This window comes from Plectropomus leopardus, chromosome 16 (assembly GCF_026936395.1).
Source record: "Plectropomus leopardus strain MGB_pleo_1.0 chromosome 16, ASM2693639v1, whole genome shotgun sequence".
Lineage (NCBI taxonomy): Eukaryota > Metazoa > Chordata > Actinopteri > Perciformes > Serranidae > Plectropomus > Plectropomus leopardus.
Genome location: NC_142191.1, coordinates 10449457 through 10471200, shown reverse-complemented (window position 1 = coordinate 10471200; position 21744 = coordinate 10449457). Strand labels below are relative to the sequence as shown.

At 38.5% G+C, this 21744-nt stretch overlaps 1 protein-coding gene and 1 long non-coding RNA gene across 5 annotated transcripts in view; one reads left to right on the top strand and one right to left on the bottom strand.

Annotated features, from left to right (window-relative positions):
* Nucleotides 1-14032, bottom strand: part of eya4 (EYA transcriptional coactivator and phosphatase 4) — a 66548-nt gene extending 52516 nt beyond the window's left edge. For 2 of the 4 annotated variants that reach the window (XM_042503527.2, XM_042503532.2), the window contains exons 1-2: nucleotides 13652-14032; nucleotides 7893-7953 (exon numbers count right to left, since the gene is read on the bottom strand). In XM_042503527.2, coding sequence (XP_042359461.1) covers nucleotides 7893-7925 — 33 coding nt within the window. In that variant the 5' untranslated portion in view covers nucleotides 7926-7953; nucleotides 13652-14032. The remainder of the gene's footprint in view (nucleotides 1-7892; nucleotides 7954-13651) is intronic. The other 2 variants (XM_042503526.2, XM_042503530.2) reach the window with 1 other exon arrangement.
* The window catches only part of LOC148186833 (uncharacterized), a 54943-nt gene extending 34194 nt beyond the window's left edge, over nucleotides 1-20749 (top strand). Inside the window, exon 3 of the long non-coding RNA XR_015779080.1 lies at nucleotides 19643-20749. This is a non-coding gene — a long non-coding RNA (uncharacterized LOC148186833). The remainder of the gene's footprint in view (nucleotides 1-19642) is intronic.
* The last annotated feature ends 995 nt before the right edge of the window (nucleotides 20750-21744 follow it).

The window sequence follows — 21744 nt, the reverse complement described above, 5'->3', positions numbered from 1 at the left end:
TATCAGGGGCTCTATTTATGGAAGTTACTGGGAACACAAATAAAAACATTTTTACTACTTTAAAAATATCATTAAATGAAAGAAAGTCTCAAAGTTTAGAAGAGTTCATATTTAGTGCCATTACTGGTAGAGCGTCTTAAAGAATCAACTTTGCATGTTAAAATGTTCCGTAGAGAGAAATCTAACATCTGGCAATAATGTGAATTTCCTTGAAAACTCTTTGAGTAATCAATAAAGTGAGGAATCTTGGCATGAAATATCAAGCCCTGATTGACTTCCATTAAACAAGCATGGTCACAATATGAGACCGTCTCCACTCAGATGACCTCAGCCGTCCCACACCACAGAGAGTATATGTGTATAACAGAGAAAGAAACACCTACACACACACATACTCTCACACAGACACACACAGCAGACTCTAAAGCACACATATCATGTGGTTTCCTGTCTGGTGTGTTCCTCTAGAAAGCCCACGCTGGTTTCTCTGGGTTTCTAGATGGATTCTCCAGTCTGTTTGGGGGCTTTGACTGTCAGACTGTGATTGGCTCACAGGCGGTCTGTGACCTGCTCACCTCACACCTAGCTGGCGTTCCCCAGCCGGCCAGACTCCCACTCGACTCTCTTGTATATGAGTTATAGATTATGTGAACCAAGGCAAGAATAGATTTCTGTGAGAGACAGATGTTTAGGTTGTTTCAGGAACCTTCAATAAAAGTGATATCAAAACAAAGACAAAATCATTTTTCCAGTTTTCACATGAAAGTGATCCTTTATTTACAGTATTATTTTGGTTCACTTTGTGAATGAAACTAATACTTTGTTAAGGCCAGAAAAACAAAACAAAAACAAAACAGAAAAGACTGGAAGAAAGGGGAAACAGTTAGCTTTGCTTTGTTCAGAGGTGTTGGGCTGAACCCAACTCACAGTTACGCATGTTGAATCAGATATGGCTGTTCAATACAAATATTTGATGATTCGTTTTGTTTTCCATACAGCGTTTTAAAAGTATTAAACAAGCAGAGACTGTGCATTTCCTGTGAAAGTTTATTTGAAAAATCACAACGCACGTAACGAGGGTATATTGACACCCTGACCACCCAAATATGTCAGAATGCGCTCTTCACCAAATCTAATGCCATTTTAGCAACAGAGTAATAATCCATCAACTGAACAAAAAAAATACATAATAAAATTTGTATTTTTTTATAAAACAAGTTTGTTGGAAGTTGCATCTCCCTGCATGTTTTGCATACTGCAGGTTTTTTTATTGACCTCTGCATGTTTTTTTTTTTTACATGAACAAGAAATATCTCTCATTTTTTGAAACTGGCGCTCAGTATTATAACTTAAGTTCTTCATTGTTCTCTCCTGTAACTTGATTGGATGCTGATGATTGGTGCTGAATTAAGTGACGATTGGCTAGGAATGAATGGTGTCAATGTTGATTCAGGAAATGAAGAGAAATTAATTGATACATGGCACACTTTTTAAATAGCATAGGCCCATTTTCTGATCTTCTCAGTTGGGTGAAGGTATCAAGTATTTTCAAGTCAAAATGCTCAAGTCTTGAAGGTAGAAGTCTGAGGCGTTGGTGTTTAAGTCCATGTCTTTTTTGATCTTGTCAGTTCAAGTCGAAAGTGATCAAATTTGGGACTCAAGTCTGACTAGAGTCCAAGTCATGTGACTGAAGTCCACACATCTGGTAAAGCAGATAAGAAGGATTCCCAAAAAAGGATTTGTTTAACACATAAAACATTTTCCTGATGAGGAGTTAGTGTTTATTGCACTCCAAAATGTGCTTCCTTTTTTTGAACTTGACTGCTTCTGTTTGACTTTATCTCCCCCTTTCCCATAGTTACCCACGCTAATACAATCAAGAGTAATGACTTTTATTCCATGAGAATATTATCCTGAATATTCTCTTCCCTCTGCACAGCTCAGACTGAACGGCAGCCTTTCTCTGCGATGCTCAGCTGTCAACTAAACATAAATCTTACAAGAATCACTGTACACCAAGCTGAAATTGAAGTGCAACCTGGTGCCACAACTAGGATGCCAGTCCACTAAAGGGATGCCAGGGGGTAGCTGTTACACTCCACACTCCTGTGATCCGTCCACATGCCTTGTCGCCGGGCAGATTTCGAAACGGACTGTCTATGACGCCAATGCAATCTTGGCAATCGGGTTGGGCCGTGCTCGCATTTAGCTACTGCTGCTGCATGTAAGTTTGTGTGAATGTGTCTGTATGGGGTTGTAGGGGTGAAAGAGGGGTGCAACCTGACCCCTTTCCTCCTCTTAGTTGGTCTCACTCTCTCTCCGTCTTTCTGCCTCACACACACACACACACACACACACACACACACACACACACACAGACTGGGACAGCTGCCATACTCGGGGCCTCTCCCAGCGCACCAGAGGAAAAGGCTACAGCTAAAAGAACCTTTTTTCCCCTCTTTTTTCATCCTTTTTTCCTCCTCCTTCATCTCGCTCACTTTTTTCTTCTAGCGGTCATACATTTAAATCCTGCAAGGCTCCCCGGGGTCAACAAACACCGCCGCCCCCCCCCCCCAGCTCTCACTGCTTCCTCTACTAGCCAACAAACTGGAGACTTTAATCAGGGCTGTGTCAGATCAAGAGCCATTGAGAGACTCTGTGTGTGTTTGTACACTCGTGGACTTAGGCCTGTCGTAATATCTGCTTAATGCTGACACAAATTAATACTAAATTCATAATCAAGCATTTGACCCAAACAGCATCATGTCTTCATCTTCTTCTCCGAGCATCACTCAAAAACAACAAAAAAAAAAACAATTATCACCTTTTTCTCCAAAGCTAAACAAGTAAGTGACAACAGGTGGAGTGAGACACTTAAACAAGCTAAAAGTAGCATTTCGGGGCTAACCACTGCAGGCCCTGCCTCGGGCTCCTTCCAGCGCTCCCCGAGGACCCCAGACGGCAGGCTGGCTCTCGGCAGGCAGGCGGCCAGAGAGGACGCCTGACCATAACCCAGATGACGTGCGATAGATGTGGTGGGAAAAGGGCGGGGTGGAGGAAGTAAGAGACGAGGTGGGGGGGACTTTAAAAGGGTAGAGGGGAGGGGTGGGGTATCAGGTGTCAACAGACAACTCCCCGAAACTTTATGTGTGAGGTCTGCCGCTGTTTTCTCAGTCACCCGAGACACGCCTTTTTCAATGAAGCGGTACAAGGAAGAATTAGCCACTTTCAGTTTAAATATTAAAGAGGAAAACATCTCAAGGAAATTAATTACGAATTAAAAGGTACATTTTCAATTGAAGTTAAATTGAATTTGTGAAAACTGTCATTTGTACTTAAAATTTGAGGCTGTAATCAAAGTGAGACAATAGGCAATGTTGAATAGTGAACTACATGTAATAAAAATAGCAGTATTTTGCAGTAGCTTGCTGGTAGTTAAACTACATACCCATTTGCATTGTAATTCAAGTAGTTACATTTTTTTTTTCATTTTTGTGTAGTGAACTCCTGAAACTTAAAACAATTTTGGGCTATAGAAGTAGAGAAATTTTTATTTTTTTTATTTGGGGTTGGCTGTGGCTCAGGAGTTCAGGGTTTCCAGCACATTCATTTATTTGTAGCAGGCTGCCAAAACTAAATCATCCGCCACCACAACTAGATTTTGGGAGCTGGACTGTTAATTAGAAGCACTATTGGAATAATATACTGTCGGGTTATTTATATCGCACTTGGGCTATAAACGGCACAGCAGAACATCAGGCGCATTGAAATTGAAACTTAACAGTTCATTCTGCTGGGACTAAATAGAATAGAATACTTAACTGTCATTGCACAAATGTACAACAACATTTCAGTGCACCTCTTTCGGTGGTGAAAGTTAGAAATTAAAAAAACAACAGCAAATAAAACTTTGCTTTCACTCCTCTCCTCTCATCTCCTCTCCTCTCATCCATTGATTTGATCTGATTAGCTGTGAAGGGATGTACTGATCAGTGATCATGTCTTTGTTTACATGCTGTGTATGTTTTTGTTTTATGTCTGTAGTGGCAGACCAGTTTCCCCTTTGGGGATTAATAAATTAATAAAGTGTATTTAACCCTACTCTATCATCTACACCGCGAGTGACACACTGTTGCGTAGGAAAAAAATAAATTAAAAAATGCTGGAGTACGTTCAAAAATGTAAAGACATCAGATTTTAGAGTGAGCACACAAAATAATATGATTATATGATAACGATTTACCAGTCCACCCTCCCCCTTACACACACACACACACACACACACACACACACACTCACTCACTCACTCTCACTCACTGGGGTTACAGCAGGTCGACCAATAATCAGAAGGTCGGCAGTTCGCTCCTCCAGTCAACATGTCCAAGTATCCTTGGGCAACATACTGAACCTCAGGTTGTTCCCGATGGCTGTGCTGTCAGTGTGTGAGTGCGTGTGAATGTTTAAACTGAATAGCAGGTGGCACCTTGTGTGGTAACCTCAGCCACCAGTGTGTGAATGTGTGTGTGAATGGGTGAATATGGCTTGCAGTGTTAAATGATGATGCAGGTGTCTGACTGATGGACATTATATACAAAACCAAAGTTAACATTCCTTGCACTTTTCCATAAACACTTGGATGTTTTATTTTTGTAGTTTATGTATGACCTTTTAACAAGTTGCCACTCAATACGCAATAAACTCAACTGACATGGCAGTTTTGGCTGGCATGTGACTTTTTGTATATTTTGTTAGAATTTCATATAACATCTACATTGCTGAGTTAACCATATTTTACAAAATAGTAGCTATAGTTTACAAAACTAGATTAATCCTTTAGGTGGCTTTGTTGTAATTCAAATTCTTCTACTGTGAAGTAACTGGTCGGTTGCAGAGCCATGCTTTTAATGTTTCCATGTTTCCCCAACATTGGCAGTATGCATAAAACTGCAAATGATATTTCAGCAAAAAGGTAACTTTAAAATAGAGCAGGAAGACAAATCTACTGTGTGCAGTCCTGGTATTGTTATATTATGTGAATATCATCTTGGATTTGGACTTGGGTTATTGTTTAGGCTGCAGAGCTTAAATGATTCATCGATTGGTCAGTCGGCAAATTTTTATTGCAAACTATTTTTATAAACAGTAAATCTTTTCAAGTCAAGCTTTAAGCATAAATACCAAATGTTCATTGGTATCACCTCCTCAATTGTGATTATTTATATCTGATTATCATCGTCTTTTATGATATTAAACTAAATTCCTTTTGGATTTGGACTATACGTGGGACAAAACAAGACACCTGAATATTTCAGGTTGGGCTTTGGGAAAGAGTGATAGGCATTTGTCACTATTTTCTGGCATTTATGGACCCACCACTTGAACCAGTTAACTACTGAACATTGTAATAATGAGCTGTTGTTGTAGACAGCATTGCCTATTAAGCTGCATTTACATCATTCACTGTATCCATGGGTGAAGATTTCTGCGGGAACGACACTTCCCCCTCAATATGAAGAACATGTTGCAATAAAAACATTAAAGTAGCAGAGGAATTTCATTTTGACAGAATTAAAGAGATTTCCATCATAAATTGATGCAAAAAAGGTCAAATTTGATATGTGAAAATTCACCAGAATGCAGGAAATTAAGTGTTTGGCCTTCATTTCCTAGGTGACCACTTTAAACCCCCCTCTTCATGTGTGTCTCACCGGATGTCTACATCCTTTACTGTATAGCTAAAATACTGATTTAAAAAAAGATACACACTAATAAAACTACTTTGATTCAGCTTCATGGAGTGAACTTGAATATTTCTAGGAGAAAAGGTTCAGACGAAACATTTCCAGAAGTCACAAATCTCGGCGCTGTAAGCCTATAGCTCTGTGTGGTATGATTAAAATCTCTGCCCTTGCTCTGAGGTCTCATTTCCAACCTGAACAATTAATCAATGTCTTTGAGCCACAGCTCAAATTCACATTATAAATGATATCACTGCCCTATTTAAAGCAGGTGAAGTAAATGTGGAATATGGACATCAATATTTGATATTTGGATGGCAGCAAGACAAGATGGATGCTCCTCTCTTCCTCTTTTTTTATTTCTTTCTGTGTTTCTTTTTCAGTCTCTTTTTGTTGTGTGCATGTTCTGCACTGGATGTGTGAGTGACAGTACTCCGCCGGGGTCAGCCCCGTAATCTAACCCGGGGCGAGTCTGACGGAGCAACACAAAAAGTGGGGGGAAAAACAACATACTTCATGCGCTCTGTCCCACTTCGCGCTATTATTACTGTCGAGGCTGGCAGGTCAGAGGGAGAGTGAGGGAGAGAGAAGCAAGCTTGATGGAGGAGGAGGAGGTGGAGGAGATGAAATTACACCTGTTCTGGTGGCTGACTAACGACTTTGAAATGCGAGCAGACCTCGCTCGCCGCCAAAATCATTTTCCCAACAATACGGCCTGATCTTTAAACAAGCAGAACTGGGACGCTGCGCTGACGTGACGCAGAGACGGCCTGCTGTGTGACACACTAACAAACCCTCAGGCTTGGCATTTGTGTATGTGTGTGATGTGTGTCTGTGTGTGTGTGTGTGTTAGGGCTGGTCAATATGGGCTGCGATATTTTTAGGCTACATCTCAATACACAATATATATCCATGTTTTTTTTAAATCTCCTCATTTTTTTCCTCATTTTTTTTTTTACAATATGCCTTCTTTGATGTAACAATATTGCAGGAATGACTATCGGTACTTTGGAAAAATAACAACACAATTCAATTTTTTATCAGTAAGCAGTTGTAATGTAGATATAATGAATTGGGTAAAGACAAGTATAGACTGTATAGTACTGTTTGGTAAGTTGAGAAAAGTGCAATACTTTTTGTAATGTAACCTTTAAAATAAGGAAAAAAACATAATTTATTCCATATCACAATATAACAATATCCAGTATATAAGACGATATATAATGTCATATTTTGATATGATATTATCATATGATTATATATATTATATATATTGATATTACCCAGCCCTAGTATGTATGTATGTATGTGTGTGTGTGTGTGTGTGAGAGAGAGAGAGATATTGAAAAATATGGTGGAGATTCGAAAAAAAAATCTACTTCTTTAATTAAGTTAACCAGTGATTAAAATGACTGGATTCACTTGTAGTACATGCACACTCAGTGATACCCCTAAGGTTGGGACACGGGGAGCCACGGCCACCCTGATACAATTGCTGCCCTCCCGGCGCAGTAAAAAATAATGAAAGGCTGACATGACTGTCACGCAATTTGTTTTAAGAGAGTATTTAGTAAAGAAGGTGGAATCCTGTAAAACTAGACCATAGATTATGTAGAATAACGGATTTAGCTACCGTGATGTTACCCATTGCTTTGTGGACACGATTTTGAAGTTCCAAGTTGGCCATTTTGGCCATCTTTCATTTTGTTTTTTTGGGGCCAAAATGTCCATATTTGGACTCACAGACTGCTTATCACTTAAGCAGCCCCACCCTTAAATATGCATAACTTTAAGCCGTATTAAAAATGTTAATGTGTGAGTTTTAAAAAATTCAACCCCTGTACAGTTATCATGGATGTTGAAAGTAGCTATAGAGATCAAAACCACACACATACACACACACACACACACACACACACACAAAACAAAATACAGTCCTAAATTGATGTCCCTGTCCAGCATTGTTTCTACGTTTCATTCACTCTGACCGCTGCCATATGGTTACTGTACACTCACTGAACCACATCTGCTGTGTGTTACTGCATACACACATCTCTCCAACGTCTCCATACCTCAGACTTATGTGTCCGATAAAAGGTATACTCACCCACCCACAACCACACACACACATGCATACAGTAGCGTTTAACTCACCATCTGTTCGTTGAGGTCCTGTGAGGCCTCCATGGCTTCTTGGGTTGTGCTCTGCCACACACTTCAGGGGCAAAAAATTAGAAAATAAAATGTAGGTCAATGGCTATAAAATTAAAAAAAGACATTTTTTTTTCTTTGTACCTGTGCATACTTTTAATGGCTCATCACCTGCATTAACTTCAGGGATGTCTCTTGATAATTTGCTTTGGGAGGATTGCCAGATTTAATCACACATTGTGGATGAAACCACACACCATACTGTATTAATTTCTCTTTTTTTCACATCTATGTGCATCTGTCGGTTAGACCTTCTGTCAGTGTGTTTATGTGTGAGCAACAGGAGACTGAAGGAGGGAAGCAGCAGCGGTAACTTCAGCATATCATCTTCAGCCGAGGGTGAAGTGGAGAGATAATTGCAGAAGTAAATATCAACAATGAAAATGGAGAAGTGCAAATGATACGGCTGCTTGGCTGGCTCTGGCCCACGGTCACAGTGGCTGGATAGCACGCAAAGACAGTGAGTGACCCTATTAATACTAGACAGGAGACAGGTTGGCGCAGGAGTGCGGAGCGACGGAGAGGCCAAGGTGATTGTCTAGATGCTGTGATCAGATCAGTTTTACAATCTGCTCGTCTTTTTTAAAATGTATTTCTTTTGCCACTGTAACGCAGAGGATGCCACTGCGACAAAAGGCCGGCCAAAAGAATAGAAAACAACAGCATCATCCCAACAGAATTGCACAAAATGACTTCCCTCTGCTATACTGTGCAGAAGTGTGACAGTTAAAGACACACACTCAAACACAAGAAGTACTTCCTTGTCATTAGGTCTGTAGTTTCCAGCAAGTGTGAGGAAGAGCCAATGAACTTTTTCCAGCACATTTCCCCCCCCAAAAAAATGCTCCTTCGCTTTATCTTACGTAAATCAATATTTTTCTGTACCTATGTTTTGAGCTAGTATTAATAGCAAGCTGAAAATGTCCCTTCTGCACAGTGTAATCAAAACTGTGTGTGTTCAGCTGAGTGAAAAGGGTAAAAAATCAGACTGTGTACAGTGTGTATGCATGGACACAAAGGAGTTGTTTTGATACTGACACCAGTATCACGTATGCCTTCAATGCTGTCAAGCATGCTGAATCAGGTAGTGGCAAACATGCACATGCGCCAATCCGATACCACATAATATATAAATAAAGTGTAGTTTCTAGAATAAAAAGGCAGTTTTCTAAACGCAGACTATGTGGTGGTTTTGCCTCTGTTTGTTTTTTTAACTCTTTATGGTCGCTGTGCATCTTTTTGTGTTTTTTTTGTCTACTTATGGCAATTTTGTGTCTTCTTGTGCTTTTTTCTTGTCTTTTTGGAGAAATTTTGTGTCTTTTTTGTTTGTTTGGTGTCTTTGTGGTTGTTTTGCTCCTGACACTTGGGCCCCCTGGGCCTGTACCCAATAGACCTGTTCGGTAATCCATAGATGACTATGAGCATCATATATAATTTAAATATATCACATTAATGTCTTTTTTTTTTTTTTTTACTCATAAAATGATTGATCATATTTACTTTGTGCTGGTTTGGAATGGCCAACATTACAAAACTGACCAGAAGTCAATTTTTCTCTAAAACAGTAGCCGACACAGAAAGTTGCACTGTGCAGCCACTGGCAACTACCGTTATAGAGCAGGGAAGGCGAATTGATTTGTAGTAAATTGTGTAATGCAATTTAACAATATTTTACACAGAAAAGTCCCACCAGTAAAATGCAGTGTGTACAGTATGCAATGCTTTAGTTTCAACGGGTTGCACAAGTGTTTCCAATTACAACACCAGCGATCTTATAAAGCATTTGAAGACTCATCACATATGGAATTATTCATGTTTTACAAAGGGTTTAACCTGAACCATGCTATACAACAATATTAGCAGTCATTTCACATCCATACAGGGTTAGTACAGCTGTTTTTTTTACGCAATGTCGATGCACAAGTTCAGGTTTCGTAATTGGCACCAGAAAGGAAAAAATGGTTTGAGAACATCTCCATCAAAAGACATGTAAGGGAACCCTTTACTCTTCCACAAAGGCTGATCAGTATTTAAATGACAACTTAATCTAAAATTTGTCACAAAATAACAAGTAAGAACGTTAAATTAGTGTAATAGAGGACTTTTTTTCTCTCTGTGTATGTATGTGTGTGTGGGTGTGTTTGTGCACGCGCGCTGTGGAGTTTTCTGGCTCGATCCTTTAAACTAACTGGCATCCTTTTAATTTTTCATAGCGTTCAGCTCCTCCTCGCCTGAAACCGAAGACAATAATGCGTCTCTCAAGTGAATTGATTTGTGCCCAAGCCTCCCTCCCTCCTCTTTCTCTCTTGCTCTCTCTATCTCTTTCTTTCTCTCTCTCTCTCTCTCTCTCTCTCTTCCTCTCACCTTTGTGGAGGACAGAATCAGACTTCTGTCTGTTTGCATTTCATTCTTTTATTTTTTTTTAGTTAGGATGTGGTGGACAGCAACTCACATGAAGTAAAGATTAACTAAAGTTTTAAGAGTAGAGAACTTTTGAGGTGTTAAGTGATAAATTTATAGCATATTTGATGCTCATAGTCATGCTTGGTTAACTGAACGGGCCTATTGGGCAGGGGCCCCAAGTGTCAGGGACCCCACTGGCCTTCACCTAAAAAAAGTCACTCAGATACATACCAGGATGAGAATCATAATGACCACAAAGAGAAAAACAAAAGACCACAAACAGATATGAGTAAACTGCAAAGAAATATAAAATAACTACAAAGATGGGCAAAACAACTATACAGAGACACAGAATTACCAAAAAAGACACACAATTACCTTGAAAGAACACAAAAACCCCACAAGGAGACACAAAATTACAGCACAGGGACACAAAATTACCCAGAAGAAAGGTAAAGAAACTGCAAAGAAACGCACACATACACACACACAAAACTACAAACAGGGGCAAAATAACCAAAAAGGATAGACAATTACTCCAAAAAGGCACTAAAAACCCCACAAAGAGACACAAAACAACCATAGACACAAAATATAAAGAGGTACAAAGCAACCACAAAGACATGCGAAAGAACTGCAAAAGTCACAAAATAACTACAAAAAACCCTAGCAAAAAAGACAGAAAAAAGTTGAAAAACAACAACCAAAAGGCACACACATTACCTTATAAAGACACATAAAAATCACAAGGGCACACAAAACGACCGGAAGTGAACAAAATTACCTCAAAACACAAAAAGAGACCACAAAATGATGCATAAAGACCACAAAGTGACGCCAAACAAAAAAAAAAATCAGAAGCAGAACCACCATAAACTCTGTGTCTCTCATTCCTATGAAGGAGAGGTGGCGGGGCCTTGTGTAGATCTGTGCCCCAGGCCCCATTGTTTTTTAATCCGCCCATGCTCATCATAGTGAGTAATAGCATTGGTCTTTTAAAAACAAATATATGTGTATAAATTGATCATTAGATATCTCTAGATATTTATAATACTTATTAACTACTCAACTGGTTTGCCCACCTCCTGTGTATTAAATCCCACTATACATGACTGCCTCACACAGCCCTAAAACCAGTAGTTAACCTGACACTGCACGGGGAATCAATAACGCCTGCCATTTCCTTCAGCGTCCCAGCAGAGAGAATTAGATTTCTCACTATGGCTATTGACATAGGAAACACATATGGGACGGCGGAGGATCAAAAAGTGGACTACACGGCTACACTGCGGTAATTTCACGCTATAAAAGCCGAAGAGTTGAACAAACCGCAGACTGCTGCCGGCTGGAGAGGTTGTAGTGAGAAGTCACATACTCAATTTGACTCAAACTTTATTGACTGAGCAGTTTTTAGATCGATTTTTTTTAGATGACACTTCTTTTCTTCTGTGAAAAGTCCCAGTTCAGAAATTTTCTTTGCAGTCGTCTCAATTCTCCAGACGAGATTCAGACGCGCTTTTGCTCTCTCATATCTGTGGCATTAATGGGCCACACGCACAGTTTTCAGCAGCAATATTGAGAACACGCACATTTATCCATGTGAATTATTCAATCATAAAAAATAAATGTTTAATATGGGCTGCAATTTAACCAAAACCGAATTTAAAAAAAAAATTTTTTCAAGACAAAGTGAACTAAAAGGGGAAATTAGCTTGTAAGCTTTTTATTATTAGTGGCACACAGTGATAAATTCAGTTTGTAATAAATAATTTAATTATAATTAACTAATGTATAATAAATTATTTTATTTATTAAATTCTGTTCCCCTCTGTGCTTCAGGACCAAATTCTGCAGTGCAATTTTTCAGTCTGACGTTAAGTTTATAACTATAAACGACTGTTTCAGATCCCCCAAGAGAAAAAAAAATAAAGAGCCTAATAAATAAAATAAAAAATGCACAATATGAATATTAATTAATAATATAACTTTAATAAAGAGAAATTAAAAGGCTGTTCAAAAAGACATACATTTAATGAGACAAAAAATTAGCTAATCTTAAACTGATATTATTTTACAGGACAGACAACACGACTCCACGACAGATTTTATTTTTCTCAGCGTGATGCAAAACCAATTATTTCAAATTAAATGTCGTTTCCGGTGTTTGTTTCTTTATTCTTAATTGCCAACCTTTTAAATTGATTTTTAAAAATGCCAGAACAATGATTTGTTTTCAGCCTCTGTGTGTACAGGACTTTATCATTACCCCCAAATCTCCACAAACCAAATCCCGTCCATCCATCTCTCGCGCATTATTGCGCATTGGTTAAGTATGAGTCCTTAATGTGAAATCTAATCTGTATGGATTACGGCAGCGGTAGGCCTATCAGATTTTGAGTCGGCGCGTAACTTGTCATGTTGTTAGGGGCAGGCCAATAGCCAGGGGCCATTCAAGCCCTGAGAGCCCGGCCGTGGTATAAGATTCCCATTTCCTACATATCAAATATAAACACAAACTCCACGTGGGGATGAGAGGAGAGATGAGAAAAGTGGTGGACACATGGAGGGATGCTGGCATAGAAACCGGAGGGGACACTAAGGAGATATTAAATTCCTCCATGTGTGATAAAATCTGGATAAAAAAAGATGTGTAAGCCACCTGCAGTCAAAGATCATCATATAACCATCAGTAAAAAAAATCAATTTATTTTTTTTTATCAAATCAGTTTTCAAAGATCTTCAAAATAAAAGCTTCGTGTAACAGGACAGGGGCTGCTATGAATTAAATTCAAGCAAATTTACCGTGAAATAATGTGTGTATTATTCTATAAAAGGCATTTTTTTTTGCTATTAAATAAATGAAATACACGGGTTTAAGGTGCCGAGTGCCCACGGATGATATGACGTTTGGACTCCCCTCGTAGTGTGAAAGTTTGACACAAAATTTAATATGATAATCACCTCCTGTTACAGACTTATAATGGATATGTATTGTAACAATTTACACAAATAAATTCATGGTATTTTCATTATTTAAAACTGTGAAAAGTAGACTTTATAAATTAATTGTTGGCGGATGAATCATTTAAAATAAAGCATGATTTAAAAAGGAATCGTGCCTTAATGCTTCGTCTATTATTTAAATTCGTATTAAATTAATTAGACTGAATCCAAGTCTAAAAGTTATCAAGTTATCGTCCTCGGACTGCAGCAACCCAAACTGTCACTAATCTGAAGTTTGTCAGAGTAAAACCGCAGTTCTGTAACTGTCTGTAAATAAAGAAACAAAGTCAACATACCTGTGTTTAAATTACTGTCGTCCCAGCAAGAAATCAGCTCCCAGATTTCCTTCACTTCTTCCAAACGCTCATGATCAAATGCAGTGTGGTCGCCGCACAGCTCTCCCTGCTGTTTGCAGGCTGTCACTGACTGGATCAAAACACTTCAGCCACTGCTGCCCATTACCAGCGAGACCCCCCAAAAAAACAAGCCCGAGGAGTTTACCAGACGTGAGTAAACAAATTTACAAACTCAAACCGGAGTCCCGGGGCTCGGTTTCGGTGACCGGACCGCTCAGCTCTGCGGGAAACGGCATTATTTTCAATCCGCGTCCAAGTTTGAGCACCGGGCTGTTCACAGGCATTAGGCTCAACTTCATTATTGCAAACCGCTCCGCTGCGCATGCGTCCAGCTGCCATGCGGACACTATTGGGCAAGTGTCCAAAGGACTAATGGGGTTCAGAGGGGAGGGGGGTACCAAAATGACATTCTTATTAATAGTTTGGCCCAAATGACGTGCTCACAGTTTTATTTATCCCATCGGAGCAAAAACAACATGCACCCACTGACCAGCAGACTGCCCACATTATCTATCTTTTTATTTTATAGACTATGTATTTTTTACAGTGTGTTTTCAAACTATTCATGCAAATGCTCCACTGTTGCACTCTTTATCTTTTTATTCTTTTTAAGAAAATGATTAAAGTGAGAGGAGCATTTTAAGGGCATTTTTACACAAAAAGTCCAGGTGAACCAAAACTAGGTAAAAACAGCTCAGGGCTCAGAGGGTTAATATTTGTTTCCCTTCCTTTTAAAGACTTCATGATGATGATACAATGTCAAATGACTCCATTGCTTTTGGAGATTAGAGCAGGGGTCTTTAATGTTTTTTAGTTCAGAGACCTCTTTGCTGAAAGACAGATGCAGCAGGGACTGACAAAAAAAAAATCCCCCAAACAATAAAATTACAAAATGACTTTAATATCAATAATATTGTATGTAACTTTCTTTTTTTCTTTTCTTTTTTTTTTGTCAGTATATGTCAGTATATTGATCTTTTATTTATTATATGTTATTCTATTTGACCTTTCATGCATGCAAATTTTACCTTTGTACTGCTGCAAAACTTGAATTTCCCCTCTGGGGATCAATAAAGTCTTATCTTATCTTATCTTATCTTATCTTATCTTATCTTATCTTATCTTATCTTATCTTATCTTATCTTATCTTATCTTATCTTATCAAGACACAAAACAACCAAATCAAGATACAAAATGACTTTTAAGGTTCAATATCACTACAGAATGAGGGAGAATAACCACAGAGACCACCAAAAAAACAAACAAACCCTGAAACAAAATAATTTCAAAGGAATAAAATAGCTACAAAAATGGTAAAAACAACCACATTTAAAAAAAAAAAAAAAAAAAAAGAACAGAAATTGTCATAAAAAGGGACAAAATCACAAAATGATGCATAGTGACTACAAAGAGATGCAAAACAACCCTAAAGCAAACAAACAAACAATGCTCCTATGTAGGAGAGGTGGTGGGGCCTTTTGCATTTCTGTGCCCAGGGGCCCATTGTCTCATATTGCTCCCCTGGAGAGTGCAGACATGAGGGCAGCTTCTTCAAAAGATGATTTATTCCACTAGAAACACGCCTCTGACCGAGAGACATTTGAAAATATACAGTAATACTCATATCACAGCAGAAATACAAAACCAAACAGACATGCAAAGGAAAAACACAGTGCTAATTAATCTTTATATAGACAAATGGTGAACAATTGTGCCAGTAAAAGCAAGAAAACATGTTGGGTGCACAAAACAAAATAACAAACACAGCTCAAATACGTCCTGTGAGAGTAAGTCAGACAGCGCTGTTCCACAGTGGCCTCGCAAAGATGACAGATTTGGCCCCAGACTGAAGTTTATTTGAAAAATTGAATGTTTGTTATGGCTTATGGATTCTTTGACTGTTGGATCCCGCTGGCCTTGGATCAGCGCTCTTTTACCATGCTGTCATTTATTTGGGATGATGATGTCAGCAGCCTCTCTGACTGATCCCTGATTGTTGGTTTCGGGATCCTGCTGACATCCACACATACACGCAAAGGCGTCTTACATTTTTTTTCCCCTGCTTTTCTGCCCATCTCATGCACACAAAAGCAGTTTGTTTGTATGATTCAACAGGCTTTTTGGGGCCAAGGTTTCCCTGGCATCACATACACAGTTACTAAAAAAAAAAAGTTCTGTTGTGGCATCAGCTGGCAGAAAGAGAGAGAAAGTTGTGACATAATGGCAAAGTCAAAATTAAAAAGGGAGAGTCGGGAGAAAATGAGGCTGTGATATTAATTTTCTTACCTCAAGTGTTGATGCTCACTCCTTTCATCCTTTTATTGAGATTGATGGATACTTTATAGATCCTTACAGGAAATTGCTTTATAGCAGCTACAATCACAATCAAACACGCTGTCAGGAAACATCGAAAGCCAAAATAAATTTCTGAAAGATAATCTGATAAAGCAAAAAAAAAAAAAAACTATATGTAATGTGTAATGAAGATTTTTTAAAAATACAAAGTGTGTAATGTGCAATGTGGCTTATCTAAAGACAGTCGAAAAAGTATATACATATATATAATATATAAAATATTTACAGAAGCATCCATAAAAATATAAAATGTAAAATCTACCTTTAAAAATATCTAAATGTATGTAATGTGTATTTCTCTGTCCATTTATCATCTTTTCCCACTTGTCTGCAGGAAAACATGGATGTGGTATTAGTGATGTCACACTGTGGCTTGACGCAAATTTGGGTTTAGCTCTTCCCACTATGTCATCATTTACTGGGAACAAGAAAATGAAGGGAGGCTGAGGCTGGTTAAGGATCTGGCCACCACCATGACATTACTTAACAAATCCTCCAAATTAAACGACAAAGTGCATCATTTGTTTATGCCCCCTAGACCGACATACAGAGGAGTTCTCAGATTTGACGTGTCTATTGGTGTCATCATTTGTATGTGTTTCAAAACTATTAAAAATGACAGCTGAAGAATCACTCAGTTTTATGATGTGACAGCATTATGGTTAAGGTTCGGTTAAAGTACAGAATTCACTTGGCTGAGGGAAAGACTATGGTTTGGATTTAAATACGTACTTTTTCAAGGTTGGGAAACGTTGTGGTTCGGGCTGAAATGACTGCTTTGCTAAGGTTAGCAGGGCTTCGTTGTCATGGTTACAGAAATAAATAATTAGTTTTGTGGTTGAAGATCGATTGAGGCCATCCTTAAAAAAACAACAATATTGACTGTTGGATGGAAATGTGAAACAAACCGCCGTCCCCCCGTGAAAGTCCGATGTTTCTCTGGTTGAGGACATGATCCCTCTCTGGCTTCCCACCGCTGTGGGAATAGGATTTTTTGCATTTTGGTTTCATGAGATGTGAAATAAAAGTTTATTCATAGGAAAATCCATCCAGAAATCAATTTCAAGGAAAACATCACTCACAAAATGACGATTTGTATCTCAGTAGCACCCCATGATTCGCTAAATTCATAAAGAAAACTTTGTTTTTCTTGCATGCCTGATAGTGAACAAAAAAATCAAAAAGGGGGATAATATTATTGCAAAATTGGAATAAAAAGGAGTAATTACTATTGCTAAATTTGAGTAAAAATTGGAGTGCTCCCCAAACACGTATTTTCGCTAAAATGTCACTAATTGAAACACTTGCGTCTCATGAGAAATCATTGACACATTTGCTTCAAAGCCATAACAGGAAGTGAAATTATCTTCTATAACATACTGTCACTTTAAATGGAAACAGGCTTTTGTTTTGAATTTCTAAATAAGAGGCAAGAGTTTTTGCATTAGTTAAAGTAAAGCAAGACATGTTTTAAATAGGGTATCAGTGCATCTCAAAAACACAGGCTGATACACGGGCTTTGCATTTCTCAGCTGCTTTTGGAGCCTGAGAGGAGACCTCAATGAAATGAGGAAGCGATGCGAATTCGGTGGTTTGTAAATCTGCGAGGTGACATTGCTTTACAACTGAGATTTTTAGGCACTTCTTACACAAGCACTGCAAAGTCATATGATGCCATGTGTAGTAGGCATGACATCACATGATGACTGGTGTGTGTGTGTGTGTGTGTGTGTGTGTTTTGGCACGGCACTGGGAGGGTCAAATTCAAACCCTTGGCATGGCCTGTGGACACACACTGGCATGGCAAACAGTGGCCTGATGTGAACAGAGAGAGAGAGATTAATAATCACTGTGTTTATTGTCTTCATAAAGCCAGCCAGTCGGGTTAAATGACCCTTTGCTCATCTGGAAGTATCCCATTAAGTTGATTTATAATGAAGTCCATCTTTTCTAATTCCATGTCCACACCAGGGCGGGGAATTAACACTTCATACAATGCTCAGCTTTTTGAGCCGTGATGACTAGACTTAGGAAAAATAACTTCTCATATGAATACATTTATATCTCAGTCTCTTTTAAAGCCTTTAAAAACGTGAGCAAATTGATTTCTTTGGAAAACCTGGAAAGAAGGCGGTGAAAACAAAACAAGAAATTAGAAAAACAAAAAAGTTGCAAGAAAATTATCTGAAAGTATGCTAAAAAAGAGAAGTAAAAAACAAAAACAAAAAAGAAAATAACCAATACAACATTCAGAACATTTAAAAAGAAATCTATGTATATATTTTTTTCTGTATTATAAATTTAAACATATAATTATAATGATTATAAAAAAAACTTTTTGAACATTTATTTGTAGTTATTTGATAATTTTGTAATAAATGTCACAAATTAAATCATTAAACTAATTTTCAGTTCATTTTTGAGTCATTTTCTTCGTCACCTTTGACAAATTTCTTGCAATCTGTCAGACATTGTTTGCCAAGTTGGTCATTACATTTTCCCTATCCCAAAAGCATTCCCCCAAAGGCATCTGAAGGCAGCACAATAAAACGGAAGTACAACCAAGTTTTTAAAGGGTTAATAAATGCAAATATAATATATCACAAGGCCTTGAGGTTCAGAGTGATGGTTGCATGTCCTGATCTGTTTGATGGAACTATTTTATACACACAGACTGCATAACAGTTCACATTTTACTTGCATTTCACATGTAACCTCAATCTGAAGTGTAATTTTAGACATTGGGTCTGTTTTCTTTCATTTTATGTGCATAACTATGCCATAACATGGGTGATCTGCACACAGCACTGTGCCTGAATGCATCCTGTGGAGCCACATTTGAATCTGCCATGAACAGAGATAGAAGAGGTGCAGCTAGTGGGAATGCACAATCCCACTCAGGAAAACTGCCGATAGCCAGGCTGTCATGTCCTTCAGAGCGTCTCATCAATGGTGCACAGTACCAGATCAGTGAGGGAGTCCCGTGTTTCCTTCTATTGCATTGTATTTTGAAAAAAATGAAAATAAATGATAATGATTTTATTTTGTATTCATTATTTTATTCAAAGGTGGGGTAGGCAGGTTTTTTTTGCTACCATTTTATAATAAATTTGAGCATTTTGTAATTTATGTGGTTTGAAAAAAACAAACAAACCTCTTGGTTTTTTTTAATATATATTTTTTTAGAGAATCTAGCCTGTGACAGGAGACTATGGCCAATTACAGGTCATTTTAGAAAGAGAGTTTCCTATTGGTTGTTTCACACATGCAGATTTGCCTGCACGTCCCCTCAGTAATAGCCTGATTGAATCGCAAAGAAAGTTTCTATTTCAGCGTTGACAAGGACTGCCTACACTATAAGGCAAACCCAAAAAAGGAAGACTGACTCATTAAAACGAGTCTGACATTAAATGAAATACAACATGTCCATATTGGTGAAGTGTTTCAGAGATGGAGAGAAATAGTTTTTAGCTGTCTGCTAACCCGAGCCAAAGGCCCACAGTTGCGGCTTGAAGTTCACATTTATGTCTCTAATATTAGCTAGAACCTTGAGTCACGGTGTTTCCTCCGTTACAGACCACCTCGCCATGGGGAAAGTGGATCGAAGCTCCAGAGACGGACCTCTATAGTCAGCAACCAAAGCAACCTGATGCAGCCAGCGCAAACCCCAGCTCTGTAGGACTGGACAGCCCCAGCTCTCCGGATAAACAAACTTTCTGTTGCTGCCTTTACACAGGTTAGACTGGGCTCCCCTCTATGTCATAACCATAGGCACTTACGCACACACACACACACACACACACACACACACACTCACACACACACACACACACACACACACACACACACACACACACACACACACACACACACACAGGTGTCTGTCTGGGTTCTTAGTTTTTTTTTTTTTATTTGTGTGTTTACTTGTTTACTGTTTTTTATAATAATAATAATAATAATAATAATAATAATAATATACATTTTATACATAGGTGCCTTTTAAATCATTCAAGGACACCTTACAAAACAAGCAGCAATGCATTCATAGATCATAAATATACAATATTAAGGTACTATAATATTAATATGATAATCTGACAAAATCACTATTACAAAAACTAGGTATAAATTTCGCATATTAAAGTCATCATCAGTGTAAATCAAGATATGTGTGTGTAACCATAAAGTCAGACTGAATGTGCCAGCTTGAAAAGGTGTGTTTTCAAATGGGGCTTGAGGGTGGACAGGCTGTTATTATTTTGAATGTTTTGTGGTTCGGTTTGTTTTTAGTCCACTTGGACTCTTACTGTACAACAAGGCCTTACCCGCTCTGCCTTCTCTCCCTCCCTCCCTCCCGCGGCACACTCGGGCGCGAACCCTGCCGCTCAGTGATTGACACATTCTGGCAGAATAAATTAAAACCTCAAGCTGTGACAGAGCCCGAAATAGCAGGAAGCTGTCGCTGACCTGCAGTCTCTAGTGCCGCATGTCAGCAAGCTTAAAAAACTTGGCAGGACATTCTGCACAAAGGAAGCACGTACAGGTGTTTGTGCGTGTGTCTGTGCACTTACAGTACATGAGTCAACTAGCACTAATCTGTGTTGATGCTTTAACTACACCTGCAGTGTCAGGAATAAACCTGTCAGGTGGTCTTAAACAGAACCAGTGTTTGCTACATTTATCTAAACCTATTCCAACTTGTTTAATTAAACTGAAACCACTTTGGAATTTGAAGGCAGTGGCAGATGGATCTATTTTTTTAGCCAGCTGTTCTCTGGAGGGTGACGCTGGGGTGGGGTGGGGGGCTAAGCCCCAAGATGTTTAGTGGTGTAGGACTGCGGTTCCCTTTGCCAAGTCACAGAGCTCATGGTTCTTGCCAAGCAGGGGGTGGGTGAGAGAAAATGCCATTTAGCTGGCCGGTATTTATAGATATGTGAGGAACTTGTGCTCAGGCCGGCCGAGGTGCTGACGACGTAAAACGAGAGGACGCTTCCAGAAGTCGAGTGTCAGGGCACACAGATAAAAATACCCGGTGAAAGATGGGCTTGGTCATTAGTGGCGCAGTCTGGCATGTGACATGGCAGCATTTCAGAGGTGATTTATGATTATTACTACAGCTAACCTATACCTCTCCCTTTTCTGCCCCCACCCTTCATCCCAAAATTGGTTTGCCAAATGGAAAGGCGCATGGGGTTTATTTCAGGGGCCCAGAATTTTAGAATGGCAAAGTGCCAGAATTGGGCTTCAGATTTTATCACGATATTGAAAGAAATACAAATGCAATATTCAAATAACCATTTGAAACTTGTGCAACTTGGTTTGATTTCTTTTAAAAACACAGAGAGAGGGCAATGACCAACTTAACAAGCCATGGCACAAAATTAGCAAGAAATTAGTAAAAGGTACAAGGAAATTACCTGAATATAAGCAAAAAAAAAAAGAAAAGAAAAAAAAGAAAATTGAAAAACATAAACAAACAAGAAAATGAGCCCAAAAATTCTAAAAAATGAAAAAATAAGTATGTTACTTTTTTCTGATATGATTTTTAATATAGAATTACTAATTACAAATACTGTTTTCTGTACATGTTCCCCTAACTTTGTGGTGATTTTCTAAAAATCCACCTATAAATAAAATAGAAATTAGGTCATTTTTTTTGTCATCTTCCACTATTTTCT